The 20,279-nt window shown below is 45.4% G+C and overlaps 2 protein-coding genes across 4 annotated transcripts in view; one reads left to right on the forward strand and one right to left on the reverse strand.

The window, feature by feature from the left end:
* COL26A1 (collagen type XXVI alpha 1 chain) overlaps positions 1-20,279 on the forward strand; it is a 96,453-nt gene that overhangs the window by 26,211 nt on the left and 49,963 nt on the right. The window lies entirely within an intron of this gene.
* Positions 852-1,526, reverse strand: PFN4 (profilin family member 4). The gene has a single exon (XM_081843673.1). It carries the CDS (start codon positions 1,509-1,511, stop codon positions 1,032-1,034), a length of 480 nt encoding a protein of 159 aa, XP_081699799.1. The 5' UTR covers positions 1,512-1,526; the 3' UTR covers positions 852-1,031.

Raw genomic sequence — 20,279 nt, forward strand, 5'->3', positions numbered from 1 at the left:
GGTTGCCACAATGGAATGTCTAGGTGCCATTCCCCCCCCCCCCATGAAATTGAAGATGATGATTTTCATTTCTATACCTCTTTATATTTTAAAGGGGGGGAAATCTCAAAGCAGTTTATAACACATTAAAACATCAAATTAAACAACCCAGAATAAATCACATTCAGGCTTCAAGGGAAATAGTTCAGATCCTTCTCCAAGTAACATTTTGCTTTCCCCATATTTATTTACCTGCTTAATTTATAGAGCTGCCCCATAGCAGAAGGACTCTAGGAAGTGTGGTGTAGTGGTTAGAGTGCCGGACTAGGACCTGGGAGTTCAGGGTTCAAATCCCCACTCAGTCAGGAAGCTCACTGGGTGACCTTGGAATCACTCACAGCCTCCTAACTTCCCTCACAGGGTCATTGTAGGATTTAACCAAGGAGTGAACCATGTACTCCTTGGAGGAAAAGGTGGGATATAAATGCAGTAAATAAGCTCTTTTGCTTACCGGCTTAAGAAAGCTGGAGGCCGTCAGTTGTCAGTCACCAGCCTGACATTCAGAGAGCTCCATGTGGTCACAACTAGACTCGCGCCAGTCACAAAATGTACCTGGCACCTGGGGAATTTCTAACACTGTCTACACCCCTCCACCCAGGAAAGCAAGAACCACTATCCCAACACTTGAGAGAGGGTCGGGAGCAGGGCTGCTGGTGGTTGTGTCCTGGGGTGAAGGCATGGCCTGGAGTGTGGAAACTCTTGAGGGCCAGGCAGAGAGGGCCACAACTTCCCCAGCCAGGAATTGCAGCCAATCAAGGCTTCAGGCCAGGGAGAACCTGAAACTATACACATATATCAATCAAGCATCAAGATTTTACTTCTCGTGCATTTAATTTTTCTCCCCTCCAACCCCACAAGTAGGATGCTTGTGAAAAGGATTTGTGGTCCTTGCATCAGCTGCCCTCTCTTGCCGATAGCGATCCGTTCTCTTGCTGGGCTGGGCTGGGCTGCGCTGGGTCTCCGAGTAAAATGGCTCCATCTCCACAGCCTTTTCAGTTTCCCTTTGCTCTGAAGTAGTCTGCCAGCTTCTCCACGGCTTCCACACACACGCTGGGGTACATGCCTTGGGCGTAAGTGCCGACCACGATGAAGGTCCCAGTTTTGGCTAAAATCACCCCGTTGTCTTTCCCTTTGAGGTAGATGGAGTGGTCGTCTGCTCTGACACATTTGTAGTACCGGTCTTTGAAGTAAAGCCCGTCCCTTCTGACTTGGAGCAGCTCCTTAAAAAAGGCTTGGAGGAAGACCAGGGCTTGGCTTTGGATGTTGAAGCCCGGAGTCGTTGCCAGGATGTTGCCGTCCGTTATTCTGATGAGAGCGGCGTTGGCAACATGCTTGGTCTGAGTGAGGCCGTCTATCAGCATACTTTGTGTCTGGTTCATTTTCGTCTCTCCCCGGCTCTCTGCTGTGAAGGATTTGTCTGCTTCCTTGGTTACACAAAACAGCTTCAACTGCCGTGGCTTCTCCCAAAGCATTCTGGGAATTGTAGTTTGTTTGGTTCCCCACCAAAGGAGGCGAGATGAGACTCCTGGCTCCTGAAACGAACTAGGCCTTCTCTCTGAATTTTTCAGCTCTCGTTTCTTTTTAGAAAGCCTTATTTAAAAAACAACACCACAGAGATACAAGTCAAAGGGTGCAAGCTATATGGGAAAGGGAGCTGCTTCTGGTCTGGGATCAAGTAACCCCTTGCTGACAATGCCGATTCTCACATTCATTCATTTCCTTTCTTTTTCATTTGTTGAACGTCAGTAATGACAAGCTGAGAATGTGCATTTGGCAGGAATTCCAAGGAGGTTTACCTCATTTTTTTTCCTTGTTCCCCCTTTGTTTGTTTCTGTAAGGCATTTAAATCCCACCATTTAGGCAGAAGGGCTCTCAGAATGCCTTCAGAAATTCAGTATTTCTGTCTACAATTGGGAGGGGAGGGAGTTTTCTCAGGTGTAGGGGGAGCGGTGCTCAAGTTAGGGTAGCCGCTTATCTTTATTTATCTTGTTTAGCGTATATATGACCTGCTTTTCACCAAAAGTCCCAGGGCAGTTTACCTCATTATAAACAACAAAAAATAAAATTGATAATAAACAATGAAAACAACTATCAACCCTTTGTGTCGAAGACACAGATTTGCATATGATTTTCATATTTTAATGTGTTAATGCAAATTTAGAAAAAGAATGGCGGATTTGAACAGAAGCTCAATCCATCACATCATAGTGAGGAACATAGGAACAGAGGTAGCTGCTTTATACTGAGTTAGGCTGTTGGTGTTGGTTTGTTTCATTAGTTTGAAATGGACTTGGATCATTGCTGGTCAAACAGGCCTTGCAGGTTTTGCGATGTTTCAAAAAACCTGAAGAACCCGTTTGATTTCGAGGCAAAGAAAATGCCTGTATCTTAAAGAAAGCAATACATCTGAAAAAGCCACTTCAAAAATCTCCTTTTGCTTTACTATAATTTCTTTTAATGTTTCCTTTTACTGGTTCTTAAAGGCATCGTCTATCAAATGGACCATTCTCTGCGTTTTGCTCTTAAATAAAACCATTTACATTTCCAGGCTACCCCCTGGCATTCCCCCCCCCTCCTCAAACCCACAAAGAGCAGTCCGCTTGGGAAGACTGAGCTGAACAACACCAGATTTATTTCTGCAAGAGGCCCTGAATGCATTTGGTAATCCAGCTCCCCAAGAGATGGGCTTCCTTTGTCTGTACAACTTCCAAAAATGATCCAGGAGTTTTCCCTTTATATTGGAGCAAGATCTGGTTTCTCAAATGCTGTGTTTTTAGCCAAAAGCACACAATTGCTCTCTGCTTGGGACTACCAAGAGATTGGTGTGGGGGTGGGGCAGGGACTGTAGGAAGAAGAGAAATACGCTGTATTTCTCAAGCTCAAAAAAAGAAGCAGCGTTTTATGGGGGTGAAATCTTAAGAAACGGCAGCATCTCATAGGTTTACCCAGGTGTTCCTACTCCAGGCTAAATTTACTTTTGTTATATGCACATCATACATTTAAAGCAGAATGCTACCCTCCCCACAAAAGAATACTGGACAATGTAGTTTATTCCACACAAAACTACAATTCCCAGCACCCTTAGAAAACTACAGTGCACAGGATTATTGGGGTGGGGAGAGCCATCTGTTTTAAACATGTGGTATGGATTTGTAAGTTAGTCGCAGTAGGAAGGATTTGTTCTTGTAAGTTAATGGCAGTGGGAAATGTTTGTTTGTTTGTTTGTTTCCCATCCTCTACCCTAAGGTCCCAGGGTGTGTTACAACATTAAAGCACAATGTTAAAAGCAGCTTAAAACAATTTAAAATTATCAAAATAAGATGGTTCCTATAGATTTGCACTGCATGTGCCAGAAACTGAGGTAAAGGGGTGAGTCTTCAGCATTTTCCGGAAGCTGTGCAATGAAGGTGCCAGGCATACCTCTGTGGGGAGGGAGCTGCACAACTTAGGGGCAACCACAGGGAAGGCCCTGTCTGTGCCCCCCCAGCCTCTGAGGGCCAATTCTGCCAATTTCAGCACCCAAAAGAGTCTGTAGGGAAGGAAGGAGGTGGCTTTTCAGGTCTTCAAATATCAAAATGTGCCACTGGAAGAATGGGGATGGAGGAGTAAGACACCTTAGGTGGTATATGTTTAAAAAGGCAGACAGTGTCACAAATTATACAGGCCTTGTTCAAGATCTACCATCTAACAACTATCTGACATTTAGAAGATACCTGAAGGCAGCCCCGTTTAGGGAAGTTTTTAATGTTTGATGTTTTAGTGTGTTTTTAATTTGTTGTTGGGAGCTTCCCAGAGTGGCCGGGGAAACCCAGCCAGATGGGTGGGCTATAAATAAATGATGATGATGGTGATGATGATGATGATGGCTGAAGGGCATTACGATATAAGTGCAAAACACTAATGTGTAAACAAACAAACAAACAAACAAACAAACAAACAAACGGGGGAGCTAAAGGATCATCAAACCAATAAGTTGGGAATAAAAAGGTCCAGTCATGGCCGACTCTGGGGTTGCGGCGCTCATCTCACTTTATTGGCCGAGGGAGCTGGCGTACAGCTTCTGGGTCATGTGGCCAGCATGACTAAGCCGCTTCTGGAAAACCAGAGCAGCGCACAGAAACACCATTTACCTTCCCGCCAGAATTTACCTATTTATCTACTTGCACTTTGATGTGCTTTCGAACTGCTAGGTTGGCAGGAGCAGGGACCGAGCAACGGGAGCTCACCCCGTCACGGGGATTCGAACTGCCAACCTTCTGATTGGCAAGTCCTAGGCTCTGTGGTTTAACCCACCCACGTCCTTTGCGCCACCCACGTCCCTTAAGTGAATTCAAAGCAACAGGATTTAAAACATTCAAGCTACCCTAACTTTTAGCACTTGCACAGTTCAGAAAGGCTTATCCTACCTTTTCTGCAGCAAACACAGATGACGCTACCCTATGGCTGATATACTTACCTGCATCATCCAGCAGCTACATGATCTTAAAATCATCTGGTTGGCCTGCTGAGGAAGGGCTGAAAGGGAAGATTAAACTCTATCTTAACTGCAGGTTTCTCGGGATTAGCTTACAGGGACAGGAAACCATTGGCCATGCTGGCTGGAGCCGATGGGATTTGGAGTCCGTCAGCATCTGGAGGAGAGCTACAGATCTTCCCATCATACGTTAAGGAGCAAGAAGTACATTATATTAACTCCCCCCCCCACTTTTAAAGCCACCTAACTACTCTTATTTTGAATGAAATGCAGCTGTGTGGGCCCCTGATTTCCTGCCCACCTCCCAACTGCTATTTGACCCCTAAATATGCTTTCTACTGCGCCTTTGGGGGCAGCGGGGGGTGATTTTTTGGCAGGAAACCCAATGCTGGACCCTGCTCTTGATTGGAAGGCTGATATAGAGCCTGGCCAGCTGTTTTTCCTTCAAAATAAAAATGGCCTGCATAATCATGCATGCACATCTCACGCATGTACACATGTTTCCTGTAGCACGTAGTTTGCGCCTGAGATTTAACTTCTGCAAACCCTCTGAGGTTAGGAACTAAACCTGGAAGGCTATCAGCTGGTATGACTAAATTTTTAAAAGTTTGAAATCCTTCAAAGGTAACAGTGGGCACAAATTAGATACAGTACGGATGCATCGTACATGCATTTCGCTTGCACGATTTCAACCATATGAGTTTGGAGGCCACTGGTTGAAATCCTGCAAGTTAAATGCAAGTAAGGCAAAAAGTTCAAAAGATTTTTTTTTCATGCTGGGAAAGCACAGCAGAAAAAGAGTCTTTAAGCTCTTTCCCTTGCTGAGGCTGGGGAGGTGGGGCAAGAAAATCTCTGCATGCCACCTCCAGAAGCCTTGAGATGTTTGTGGGGGGGGGGGGTGACTCCAAGGGTTTGAGTATATCCAAGGTTTTTCCCCCCAGCCAGAACTCGCTGGAACTCAGTTCCGGCACCTCTCAGGTGGGCATCATTGCAATTAAAAGAGAACAAGGGAGGCGTTGAAGGTGAATTCTGGCACCTCTTTTTCTAGAAAAATAGCACTGAGCAAATGCATTTTTGTGTATACAGTCGTACCTTGGGAGTTGAACAGAATCTGTTCCAGAAGTCCGTTCGACTTCCAAAACGTTCAGAAACCAAAGCGCAGCTTCTGATTGGCTGCAGGAAGCTCCTGCAGCCAATCAGAAGCTGCGGAAGCCCTGCTGGGCGTTTGGCTTCCAAAAGAACATTCGAAAACTGGAACAGTCACTTCCGGGTTTCAATTGTTCAGGAGCCAAAATGTTCGAGAACTAGGCTGTTCAAAAACCAAGGTATGACTGTATGTGGAATCCTTGGAACCGATCCCACGCACAAGATGTGATTGAACTTTTATAGCAGTTGTCCTTTATAAGAGGGTTGTCCATTTAATAGAGGGAGCCTTTTGCTCAAGTCCCACAGCAGCTCCACAAACTGTTTTGCAAAGGAATCAAGCTCCACAAACTGTTTTGCAGAGACATCCTGAATAAATCTGGTTATTTTTCAAGGGGTGGTACCTTATTCAAAGGATCTTCAGGATCCAAGGGTGCAGCTCCACAAACTGTTTTGCAAAGGAATCAAGCTCCACAAACTGTTTTGCGAAGGAATCAAGGGTCTTGCCTTTCAGCCTTCACCCATGTGAGTAGATCCAGGCCACCATCCACAGCTGGTTTCCCTTCATGGCTTTAATAGGAACTGTTCACACCGAAACCATTTGCGAATCGGAGATTATCTGCGGTATGTGTCGTTCTCCCGCACTCTCCCTTTTGCTTCCCTGCAAGGGATAGCGGTTCAGTGTGGATTCAAGAGCATTGTTAGGGCTCCGTTTCCTTGGCAGAAAACAACAGGCTATAAAAACCGCTCTCCAGAACAGCTGCGGAGAGAAAGGCCTTTGTGATATTCCCCCTCTGCTCCTCCACCACTGCCACTGCCCCCCTCCGCTTCCCAGCCCACTAATCGCCCCTTTTGCTGACCTGAACGAAGGCAATTATACATCCTGGTTATTGTAAATGGACCACAGAACACCAGGCATACCTTAAAATGATGTCATGTCTAGACGAGCCATTCAGGTATAAATTATTGAGAGAGAAGGGGGGGGAGTAGCTTGTTCAGTGGTTAGAATTGTAAAAAAAAAAGTTAACGAGATATTTTTGTGTTTCTCTTGTGTGTCGTCTCTCGAACGCCGTACCGTGCCTTTGGACTGGGAGAATTCTCAGCTGCCTCTTGGTTTGACAATGAGAGTTGACTTTGTGAAATTGGAGAGTTCTTCCTCTGTTTTTTTCCTCCTCCCTGCCGAAATAACCCTGTCTCATTTCCTGTTAGTACAGAGTTTTGGGGTGGGGTGGGGGCATGAGACACCTGTGTATATGAAGGTGGGCTGAATCTTCTATAAGCCGGAAGGAAGTGGTCAAATTATTATTATTATTATTATTATTATTATTATTATTATTATTATTATTATCATCATCATCATTATCATTATTATTATTATTATTAATTATTTGTACCCTGCCCATCTGGCTGGGTCTCCCCAGCCACTCTGGGCAGCTTCCAACAAAGATTAAAAATACATTAAAATGTCACACATTAAAAACTTCCCTAAACAGGGCTGCCTTCAGATGTCTTCTAAATGTCAGATAGTTGTTTATCTCTTTGACATCTGATGGGAGGGTGTTCCACAGGGCGGGTGCCACCACCGAGAAGGCCCTCTGCCTGGTTCCCTGTTGCTTTACTTCAGAAGACAGTCCTCTACCAGCACTTCCCTTTGGGGCGAGGCACTGCCCCTTTGGTTTCATAAACTCACCGCCAGTGCCCCCCTACCCTATAAAAAACAACACCCACTGCATAATCCACTAAGGAAGATAACAACACAATAAAATCCAAAATGATAACAATTGCACATATATTCGAAATCCAGTTACAGCTCTTTAGTTTAATTATTTCAACAAAATCTGTGAACCCGATCCAGTGATACCAGCTTTCCAAAGTCTGATCTTCATTTTCAGATCCAGTGTCTTCCTGCTGCCCCCCCCCCACCCCAGGGATGGTACCACCCACCTTGAGAAATACTGCCCTAAACAATTTAGATCCCCAAGCAACAACATCACCCTTCCAGCCTCCCCAGCTTTTATTGGCACTCTTATTTGGGTATTATTACTATTACAATTATTATTATTATTACCATCTTAAATGCACTTGCTGCAAAAGGGACCTAGTCAGTTCTATCACCACAGTTCATCCTCCAGTTTCCTACATCACATTTTTAGCTATCTGCTGGTATCCTTCTAGGAGAACTCTGAGGAAAGGAGTGTGGGAAGGAGATTGCATTGCAGGATGGACCAGTGGCCCCCAAGAAGGAATTTAATACCTTTTCCCTCTGTGTTTTTATTTTTATTTTTAGAGCTTTTGTGCTTTAGGGACTAATGCTTCTGTTTCCAGATGCAAAATAAGCGCTGGTTGTTTTTAAAGCATGGGTTGGCAAACTAAGGCCCAGGGGCCAGATCCAGCCCAATTGCCTTCTGGATCCAGCCCGCAGACAGTCCGAAAATTGCTGCGTGGATTGGCGTGGGGATTCTGATGGTTTGGGCTGTGCCATTTCCCCCCTCTCCCTCCCTGACACACACCGCGTCAGCGCCTCCTCCCTCCCTCCCTCCTCCTGGCTTCTCCCTGCCCTGCCTAGAGGAGGAAGGGGGCTGAGCTTTGTTGAGCCACAGTTGGCTGAGCACCATTTTAAGCAGCCCCTCTCTGGAGCCAGCCCTTTCATGACGCTCATCATCCCGCCGCTGCCACCAGCCCCAGCCGCTCTCAAGGCACAGGTAAGCAGCCACTGGGGCTCGTCCTGTGCTGTGGAGAAGGGAGAGGAGAGTTGGGGGATTCCACCCCAAAAAATATAGTCCAGCCCCCCACAAGATCTGAGGGACAATGGACCGGCCCCCTGTGGAAAAAGTTTGTTGACCCCTGTTCTAAAGCCTGATTCGTTAACTCTGTCAGAGAGTCTGAAGGGCACTTGGGGAGTACAGATGGACTATTTGCCTTGGAATGCTCTGCACAGGGGATTCTGCCAATTTGCTGTGTATGTCCCATCCCCAAAAGTTGTTGGGAGAAGGCATAGAATGAGGCAACTGAATTGAAAAGAGTTGAGGCACCAGCGCAGGAAAGCTACAAGTTTTGCCCTGTGGCCTATCAGTTTAGACGCCAGAAGGGCACTCAATCTCCTGCGCTTTCGCAGCGTTTGGTTTCCTTGGAATAAAAAAAAATGGAGACTATGGTGTCGTTATGATACATGGTTTTGTTTACCCATATATACAACATCAGTATAAGATAGAGGTGCTCACAGCTTTAACACCCCAACAGATCTTGCTTCCCCGTTGGGTTTCCAGGGAAGCCGCAAACCACAGCTCTTGGTTTCAGCACAGAGCAAGCCATGTCTCTGTGTCTCCAGCTTCTAGCATCCAGCAATACTCACCCCTTCTTGGCCTGTTGGTCTCCATCCTCCAGCCCACCCATTTATCTCTGTGGCAACCTCTTTCGACATGTAAATGACAGTATTTTAGAAAAGCATGGCTGCCCTGAAATAGGTTATCAACTGAAATACCAACAGCTGAAGTGTTGGTAGATAGATAATAGATAGATAGATGATAGATAGATAGATAGATCAGCGGTTGTGGCGCCTTAGGGTTCAAGTACCTGCATTTTCACACTAAATATATGTTGACTTGCCCACTCTAACATTTCATTTCAGTGCAAAATATGTCTCACCAGCTGCAATATATACAGTAAACACACACAAAATTGGCAAGCTGTGTACCTTGTGTTCATGCACACACATTTGCATTTATGTGTACTAAAGATGTGTAGACTCACTCACACTGCGATTTAATTTGAGTTTTATATACAGTGGTGCCCCGCAAGACGAATGCCTCGCAAGACGAAAAACCCGCTAGACGTTTTCCGTTTTTCGAGGTGCTTCGCAAGACGAATTTCCCTATGGGCTTGCTTCGCAAGACGAAAATGTCTTGCGAGTCTTGCGAGTTTTTTCCCTCCCCCCCTTTTTCTAAGCCGCTAATAGCCGCTTAGCCGCTAAGCCGCTAATAGCGCTAATCCGCTAAGCCGCTAAGAGGGGTGCTTCGCAAGACGAAAAAACCGCAAGACGAAGAGACTCGCGGAACGAATTATTTTCATCTTGCGAGGCACCACTGTATCTATATACACTCTCTATGAGGTCTACTTTCTAAAAACTAAAATTCTAAAATTCCCAGAGTGGTTTAACGACCAATTTCTCTTCCCAGGAAACTTTGAGAATTATAGCTTTGTGAGGGGAATGGATTTCCTACCAATTCTCAGCACCTACATGTTCCAGGATTCTTTGAGGGACGCCATGACTGGTTAAAGGGGCATGACACTGCTTTAAATGTATAATGCAGATGGTTCCTAAGTCTGAGCAAAGGTCCATCACCCTAGCATCCTGTTTCCCATCATAGCTGCCTATTAAGCTTTAGAATTTTGCCTCCACATTTTGCTTTCTAACTTTCTTTGTCTGATTGACACTTACGGTTCCTAGAAACTGGCATTCAGAGATGTACTGCCCCTGACAGTGGCGGCAGAGCATAGCCATCATGGCTCAGTGAGGGAAATAGGGGTCTCCCAACAACTCTCAGCACCCTTTACAAATCATAGTTCCCAGGATTAGGAGAAGCCACGATTGCTTAATGTGGTGTGCTTTAAATCTATAGTGCAGATGGGGCCATATTAGAGTTCTTCTTAAGATTTTGCTGCTTAAGAGGGGAAGTGGTTTTCTTAACCATCCTTTCCCAGGAAGACTGAAATGGGTGACAGGCAGGCAAAATGCCTTGGACTACAATCTTAGACTTGATTGCTTCCCCCTCTCCTAATTTTCCCCTCACAACCTCCCTGGTGCTTAACAGCTAACAAGTAAGGGTAGCACAAGAGAATCAGCTCACTGTCAGAAAGTTTCAGAATTAATGGGATAGTGTCCGATTCCAAAAAGCCCGCATAAATTACATCCTGGAATCCATTATGTCTTGCTCTTGTTCGACAGGAGGAAACACGGTCTATATAGTGAAATAAAAGACATCCTGGAACCTATTATACTCTCTGAGAAAAAGACAAAAGGAACACAGGGAAGGATGTTATAGGATCGACGGGTCTAATAAATGAAGTGTTGGCATCCTTCTTCCACCAAGACGTGGATTAACAACAGATGTATTACACTAATGTCTATTTATACGTTAATCTAAAACAACTGCATTGCTGTTACGGACAAGAATTCTGTATATTCAACTCCCTCCAACTTCACTCCTCACCCCCCCAATATTGATTCTGCTTCTAGGACAGCCTTCTACAACATTGTACCCCCCATATGTTCTGGACTACAACTCCCATCATCCACGGCTATGCAAGCAGTGGCTGATGGGCATTGTAGTCCATAATGCCCAAATAGACTGGGCATTATGTTGGGGGAGGTTGCCAAAGTTGGGGAAATGAAGTCAGATGGAGGGTCAGATGGAGGGTCTTAAATTCAGGTCTCCACATTTCTGCAACAATTTTGCATTAAAAAAATCCTCATGGAAATTCTCCAGCATTGAATTTATCCCAATAAACACATTTTTGTATGCAGTTTTGAGGAATGTACATACTTTCCTCAAGCAGTATCTCCTAACATAACACAGTTGTGTATGTTATTTTCTCTAATGTATTAATTTATATGCAAGCTTTCCCCTAATATATGCATTTCTGCAAACATTGTTCGGTTGGAGAAATGTACCACAGAATTCAGACTATAACCTTTAAAGGATGGCTGTGATTCTGTTTTCCTATGTTTTTGGAAACCGCAGGTTTTTAGAGTTCCCTTCAAATGCAAACCAAATCCAATTCTGCCCATCCCCAGTTGCGGCAGAGGACATAAGGCACCCCAAAGTTAGATGCATAAGAGGAGAATTATGAATTTGTACCTGTCATTTAACCAGCACTGTTGCTTCAACACTTCGTTTCATAACTGAGAGTCAGACGATGTTCCCTGAGTCAACAACACATATCACCAATAGCTTAGACAGCCCACACCTAGTTCAGTGGTGTATCCCGATTTCAAGAGATGTCAAATAAATCTGGAAATACCTGCTAGTTTCTCTGGGTCTAGCCCATTAAGGACATCCGCCTGAACACTTGTAATGACAGCAATTATAACATACAGTGATGCCCCGCAAGACGAACGCCTCGCAAGACGGAAAACCCGCTAGACGAAAGGGTTTTCCGTTTTGGAGGCGCTTCACTAAATGAATTTCTCTATGGGATTGCTTCGCAAGACGAAGATGTCTTGCGAGTTCCCACGGGTTTTTTTCCGCTTTTTCCGCCCTTTTCCTAAGCCGCTAAGCTGCTTATCAGCTGTTCTGCTGATATGCCGCTTCTCAACTGATCGCTAAAAGCCGCTAGACCGCTAATAGCGCTAATCCACTAAGCTGTCAATGGGCTTGCTTCGCAAGACAAAAAAAACGCTATACGAAGAGAATCGCGGAATGGATTCTTTTCATCTTGCGAGGCACCACTGTATCTGGACTGTGTTGGACTCCTCTGAAGGAACAGGTATGCCATCTAGGGATGCTATTGGCATCTGTCTGCCTTGGGAGACAATGGAGGAGTGTGCCTTTGGGGTTGAGGTCAAACTGTTGGATGGTTGCAGCGCCTGCAGTGACTGTAGAGACCGAATTGGGAGAGACATGTTTTGCTGCAGCTGAGCAGAGGAAGGTGTCCTGTTGTGCTTCTTCTAGCAGTCATTTCTCCTCCGGTCACTGCTGTGAATGCACAGATTGACTGTCTCCAGGCACTGCAGTCGTCTGTAAGGGATTCCCACATGGGAAGGGTCAATGTTGCCAACCTTCATGTCACGTCTTACAAACAGCAGTACAGTGGTACCTCAGGTTAAGTACTTAATTCGTTCCGGAGGTCTGTTCTTAACCTGAAACTGTTCTTAACCTGAAGCACCACCCCAGCTAATGGGGCCTCCTGCTACCACTGCACCGCCGGAGCACGATTTCTGTTCTCATCCTGAAGCAAAGTTCTTAAACTGAAGTACTCTTTCTGGGTTAGCGGAGTCTGTAACCTGAAGCGTATGTAACCCAAGGTACCACTGTACTAGGGGCTGCCACCCCTGTTCACTGTGGGAATGTTCAGGGTGGCAGGAGAGGATATATTGTTTATTCATATCCTTCCTAACTTGCACTGGCAAGTTCTATTACTTAGCTGAGTGCATTCCCCTTTACACAGCAGAAAATTAGTTGCCAACCCGTGTGAGTTTCTTAATACAATATGCAATTCAACCTGGCTTGTCCAGATTGAAATGTGTTCTAATATTTTCCTGGTAAGACCCCTTGAATCCCCCCTAAAAGAATAAAGACACCACAGTCTTAGTCACAAGTAATAAAAAGAAAGTTTACTCAAGCAGAGTGCAGTGTGATCCCTGAAGGCAGGCTTTTAGGCTTAAAGTTACAAACTTATACTAACAGGTTTACCCTATAAGGGAGATGACCTCAGGGACCGCTTGGCTGGCAACCAGCAGTTCATTCCAGGAAGTTTGCAGGACGAAAAGAAGATGGAGAAGAGAAGAGTGGCAGCATGCCTTGTCCTTTCACCAGGTCTGGAAAGGTCATGCCCACCTACTAGTCACATGCAAGGAAGGATGTTCCAGACCAGGAGGAACAGGAAGTTTCGACTGGCTGGAATCAAACATTCCCTTGCATGTCCACTCTAGGAAAACAAGGAATGTTGTATTTGACTGCTCCCAGTGGATTACACCCCACATTCACTCCATGTACCAAACCTGCCTACCTGACAACTTCTTTGGTGGCTTCCTGTCCTTCACACCTAGCTAACTGCTGCTCTCTTTACATCTGACCAGACCCTCCCCACCCTTTACAGCTGCCCCATGCCCTTGCCTATCCTTTCACAGTTGTCTCCAAGCTTGTTCCCCTTTTAAAGGAGGTTGGGAGGAGCTTTGGAGAGCGCTTTGACAAACTGCTTTCTATAGCACCTCCTCTCCATCATTAAACATCTTGCCTGGGCTGCCTGCCACCCACGCTGCTTGCTCGCTTGCTTGCCTGCCTGCCTGCTTGCCATTCTGTCATCGGTCCTGACCATTGCCCATGATGGCTGCCATGCATGGAGGGAGACAGCCAGTGTGGTGTAGTGGTTAGAGTGTTGGACTAGAACTTGGGAGACCGGGGTTCGCATCCCCACCGGGCCAGTTGCTGCTTCTCAGTTTAACCTACCTCACAGGGTTGTGGTGGGAAGTCAGTGAGGAGAGGGACAACCATGTATGCCAGGGGTCAGCAAACTTTTTCGGCAGGGGGCTGGTCCACTGTCCCTCAGAACTTGTGGGGGGCTGGACTATATTTTGAAGGGGGGGGGGAAATGAACGAATTCCTATGCTCCACAAATAACCCAGAGATGCATTTTAAATAAAAGCACACATTCTACTCATGTAAAAACACGCTGATTCCTGGACAATCCACAGGCCAGATTTGAAGGCAATTGGGCTGGATCCGGCCCCCGGGTCTTAGTTTGCTTACCCATGATGTATGCCCATCTTGAACTCCTTGGAGAAACAAGGTAGGATGTGAATTTAATTAATAAATAAATAAATAGTTCGACAACATCTGGAAGGTACTACACTGTCTACCTCCCTCTCCCCATTTTAAAGAAAAAATATTAATGTATCATGTAAAGGGGCCCAACAGTTTATTGATTCTGTTCTAGAAACATCTGACAGATTTATAGCCATCTCGCCTCTTCCTCCCGATTTGTACAACCTTTATTCCTTTTGCTTCCCCTGCCTTTTCATCTTGAAGGGAGCTGCATAATGCAACTTAATTTACCTCACGCTGTTACTCTTCCTTCTCCACCTGCTGGGTGTGGGTTCAAGCCATTGGGGAGAACTGAGGGGCAGGCAGGAAGAAAAAAAACTGATGGGAAAACAGGGTTGGATGTTAAGCAACCCCCTCCACCCCATTTTGCGGCTTTTTATTTGTTAATAAGAGTTTAAAGCCTCAACCCCACCCACTCCCTCTGTTCCTCCTCTTTAAAGTCGCAACTTCAGCCGACAACCCGAAAAACTTTTTACATTTGATCTCTCAATGGAGTTCGTGAACTGGTTGCTAACGGTTACTATGATGTTAGACATCTGGGAATAGCCCTAATCAAATAAACTGCTGACTCAGTTAGGCTGGATAAACCCAGACTAGTGAATTATTAGGTTTGACATAATGTTATATTTATTTTTTCCTTGTGTTCAGATGTCTCTGGCGAACAGGCCCTGTCTGAAAGAAGGATATACAGGGTTTTTGAGTTGTTGGGTTGTTTTTTTGAGTTGAGGCAGATAACGGCGCTATATCCCTGACATAAAAGGCTTCTGCTCAATCAGTGCGTGTTCATCTGGCCAGCGTTTTGGAGAATTTGCCAACTAAAGAAGCCACAGAGACTTTTCGTTGCTAAGTTAACTATGAAGACATATGTGTCTGTATACGAGAGAGAGAGAAGGGTGTCTGGCGTTGCTTGGGAAATCTAAGAAACAAGTGCAGTATTAAAATCAGTACAGTTCTGAACGCTTTGGTCCGCCATCTTGATTCCAAATGGCGTCTGATGGTCTGAAAACATAGAAGAAACCCTTTTCTTCCATCTCAGGCACTGTCATGCCAAATTAGGCGATGATATCCGAAGAGTCATCCAAATGCATAGAGAACAGATGGACAGACAAACCACTTACCTAAACGCACGCTCGCACATACACACACACAGTGCTCATGCTTTCTCCATCATTTTATGGGGATTGGGGGTGCAATGTAAACACCCCCCCCCCCGTTCAGATCAGGAGCAGCCATCTTTCCCCCCCTTAAGATGTAGCATTTTTTAAAAATTAAAAAGGTGAGGGGAAACCCTAGCAACCTCATGTTAAGATAAGAAGACATAGGAACATAGGAAACCGCCTTACAAAATGTCATACAGTTGGCCCACCCAGTTCAGTACTGCTTACACTGGCTGGCAGTGGGCTTTGATGGCCCCTCAGAAATAATTTTAGGATGCAATCCAAACTTCCTATGTGCAAGGCAGGTGGGGGGCGGATTGTTGGTTAGAATGGCAAAGCTGCCCCTTCACCCAGCCCTGCTGGCCTCTGTCTGCTCATTTACTCAGATGCTGCCTGCCTGTGTCTGGTGTGTGTGTGTGTGTGTGTGTGTGTGTGTGTGTGTGTAATGTAGCTAGAAAGCAAACAGAAGAATGAATCACAACCGTTCTGTGTAATGTATAGTTTGAACCTCAGACAGAAGACCTTTGCCACACATGCCAAATTTGTTTCCCATCATCTGCCATTGAGTGTGCAAAACTTTGCTCGGCAATTAAAAGGATTTAAAGACTCAGAACTAGGAGACTGGTGTGACGCATTGCCCTGGCACCAGTTTGTTACTTGGCTTAATAGTTTAGAAGTGAGTTAATCTCTGAGCTTAATTGAATTGAAGGTGTCATGTCAAAAGATAAACAGTGTACGCACAACCTCGGTTAAAGGCTCTGGCACCAGTTCTTCTGTAGAAATGGAAATGTTTCCTTTTGTGGAGGGGAGCCTGTGTATAAAATGGGAGGCTGAGTAGCGTAATTAGATCACAGGGTGGTTTAATTTCTTGTTTATTGTTTCGTGAGGAATTGATTGTGGTTTCTATTTACCTTGACTTCTTGGGCAGGTGGTGCTTGATGGTCGTTTCTGACAATAAAATAAAAATATGTTCAGGGACAGCCAAAATGATCAGGGGCCTGGAAACCAAGCTTTCTAAGGAACAGTTGAGGGAGCTGGGTATGTTCAACCTAGAGAAGAGAAGAATGAGAGGTGGAATGAGAACCAGCTTCAAATATCTGAAGGTCTGCTGCATGAAAGATGGAGCAAGGAAGCTTCTCAGCTGCTCCAGATTGCAGAACCTGAACCAATGGATTGATAGAATCATAGAGTCAGAAGGGACCCCATGGATCATCTACCATGCAGGAGCCATGCACCCATACAGGGATCAAGCCTTGGCCTTATCAGCACCATGCTGTAACCACCTGAGCTGATTCAAATGACAATAAAGGAGATTTTGACTGAACCTTATGGAGAACTTTCAGGCAGTTAGCAGCCGCTTGATGATGGAACAGGCTGCCTCAGAAGACTCTTGTGTTGGAGGTTTTTAGAAGGCCACCTGCCCAGGATTCTTTTGATGTGAATTTGAGAGGATGGGCTGGGGCGGGCTGCGGCAGGGAGTACCAAGATTTGAGGTGAAGCTGGCACAAAAAAAGATGTGGGAAAGTGGATGCAGCACCTCTGGGTGACACGAGGAGGATCTGGCGCAGTGTACCCACCTCAAGATTTGGCTCCTCTCCTGTAACACCCTCCTCCCCCAGTGCCCCAACACAGCGTATTCCTCCCCAGAGTTGTCAATGGGCAGTTCCTCCAGTCCCCTGCCAGACTGCCAGACTTCCCCAATGTGGTGCTTTCATCATCATCATAATAATAATAATAATAATAATAATAATATAATTTGGACCCCACCCATCAAACATTAAAAATTTCCCTAAACAGGGCTGCCTTCAGATGTCTTCTAAAAGTCAGATAGTGGTTTATTTCCTTGGCAACTGATTGGAGGGCATTCCACAGGGTGGGTGCCACTAACAGGAAGGCCCTGGTTCCCTGTAACATTAGTTGTTGCAGTGAGGGAACCACCAGAAGGCCCTCGGAGCTGGACCTCAGTGTCCAGGCAGAATGATAGGGGTGGAGACGCTTCTTCAGGTATACTGGGCCGAGGCCATTTTAGGGCTTTAAAAGTTAGCACCAGCACTTTGAATTGTGGTGGAAAACGTACTGGGAGCCAATGTAGGTCTTTCAGGACCGGTGTTATATGGTCTCAGCCACCACTCCAAGTCACCAGTCTAGCTGCTGCGTTCTGGATTAGTTGTAGTTTCCAAGTCACCTTCAAAGGTAGAGCGTATTGCAGTAATCCAAGCGGGAGATAACCAGAGCATGCACCACCATGGCAAGACAGTCTGCAGCCACAGGGCTGGCCATAGTATTGGGAAAAGCAAGGTGATGGTCTCACGCCTTTGCCTCTGACCAGTGGCTGCTCTCCAAGGTCTCTCAGGCTGCAATCCAATTGGAGTTGCTGAGGATTGAGCCTGGGACCTTATTTATTTATTTTTTTATTATTTTTTGCACGTGGGGCACATTCTCTATCCAGCAAGCTATAACTTCCCCACTGGCTTTGCTCTTCCATCAGACATCATTAGCTGTGCTCATGGACCCTATGACTGTCTATATGCCCAGGCACCTTGTGATGGGGTTGAGTTAATTGGCTTAAACATTAATGTTTAGCTTTTTGGTATGTAACCTATTGGCAGCTGGTGCTGGTGCCAAAACGCAGCGGAGAGTGAAATTCGAATAATACCTTTTATTTTCATTTGACTGCGCGGTGGTAAAAATAGGTTGGCGGGGGCAGAAAGTGAAAGGTAGCTGGCAATTGCTATCCTTCCTTTTTGATTAAAATGGATGGCTTGTTAGATATTGAGCACAACAATGTCTTTCTATAGGACCTCTGTGCTTCTGTTACAGCAATAAAGCCCATTCTGCTTTTGTGCAGCTACAACAACCACCTTTTAGTGCAGCAGCACCCAAACTATGGAACTGCATGCCTTTTTTAAATTTTAAACTATTTATATTTATTTTTATTTTCTGTACCAAAAAAAGAAACCTATTCACATAGAGGAATGCGCTTGTTCAGTAATAGGTACCAGAGCGGTACCTATTTATCTACTTGCACTTTGATGTGCTTTCGAACTGCTAGGTTGGCAGGAACAAGGACCGAGCAACGGGAGCTCACCCCGTTGTGGGGATTCGAACCGCCGACCTTCTGATCGGCAAGTTCCAGGCTCTGTGGTTTAACCCACAGCGCCACCCTCTTCCCTTCCACGCTTTCTTTACAGTAACTTAATTCCGCCCTTGAAAATTTAAAAGACAACAGCAAATAGGCAACTGCTCCCCACCTGCAGAAACTAATAGTCTTGATGGTTCCAAGTATTATAGTCTTTGTCATATTACACAGCAGCAGAAAAACAGGCTAAGGAAGTAGTTAACAGTTAATAGATTTAATTTATAAATAATCCAATCCAATCCAATCCAGTACAATACAATACAATACAATACAATACAATACAATACAATACAATACAATACAATACAATACAATACAATACAATACAATACAATACAGGAGAAGGAAAACTCCAATCCTAAAGCTCCGCTGCCTTGCAGGATATCTTCAAGAGAAGAAAAGGCTAAGGAGTAAACCCTATACAGTGTTACCTCGGGTTAAGAACTTAATTTGTTCCAGAGGTCCATTCTTAACCTAAAACTGTTCCTAACCTGAGGTACCACTTTAGCTAATGGGGCCTCCTGCTGCTGCCGCGTGATTTCTGTTCTCATCCTGAAGCAAAGTTCTTAACCTGAGGTACTATTTTTGGGTTAGCGGAGTCTGTAACCTGAAGCATCTGTAACCTGAGCCTCTTTTACCCCGAGGTACCACTGTACAAATCCGGAGTAGAGTCCCTAAGATGGTTGGAAGGTGCCTTGTATGCCTCCTTCCGGGAACTTCTTCAACCAAGCTGGTGCCAAACGTATTCCTCTGCTTTCCTTTAGACCACATCCGCAAGGCAAAGGGGGGCGGTTGTGGTCTGAGCAGCCCTGGACCTCCTTACACCATTCAACCTTTGCTTGGAAACCTCCATGGAAGGAGAGTCCACCACCTTCTGAGGGAGTCCGTTCTGCTGTTGAACAGCTCTTCCTGTCAGAAAGTTCTTCCCGATGTTTAGCCAGAATCTCCTTTTTTAATAGTTTGAATCCATTGGTTTGAGTCCTCCCCGCTGGAGCAGCAGAAAGCAAGCTTGCTCCCTCTTCCATTTTTGCAGCCCTTCAGGTATTTGAAGCCTAGAATTGCATTCAGAATGGGCAACAGGCCTGTTCCTTAAAATGCAAATTCTGCGCTCTCTCTCTTTCTTTCTCTAGCCTTTTTATAGTGTAAAGCTTCGTTAAGTTCTCCAGAAAGCCTCTTTGGTAATTTAAGCCCTCCCTGGGAGTAATTCAATGTGTGGTTTAATCATCGTTACTAACGGTAGATTAAATAGTCATAGGAAAACAGAAAAATACTTGCAGTGCCATAGCAACTGCTGCGTGACTCAGGACACAGGCAATTGCGACCCCCTTCCTTGCTTCCAAAGCAACTCTCTTGGCTCCCTGTGATATCAGAAACGCAGCAGCAGCTGTGGAAATATGTCAGGATGATCCTCAGTTTGCAGGACAGGGCAATTTGCCCTCTATCAAATGGCAAATAAAATGGTGGGCAGGGACATACTTCACTTGGATACAAACAGGGAATTTACTCATCCTACAACCAGGCTCTTGAGAGTCCCATGGACTGCAAGAAGATCAAACCTCTCCATTCTGAAGGAAATCAGCCCTGAGTGCTCACTGGAAGGACAGATCCTGAAGCTGAGGCTCCAATACTTTGGCCACCTCATGAGAAGAGAAGACTCTCTGGAAAAGCCCCTGATGTTGGGAAAGATGGAGGGCACAAGGAGAAGGGGATGACAGAGGACGAGATGGTTGGACAGTGTTCTCGAAGCTACAAACATGAGCCTGACCAAACTGCGGGAGGCAGTG

This window comes from Podarcis erhardii (assembly GCF_964252035.2).
Source record: "Podarcis erhardii genome assembly, chromosome: 16".
Lineage (NCBI taxonomy): Eukaryota > Metazoa > Chordata > Lepidosauria > Squamata > Lacertidae > Podarcis > Podarcis erhardii.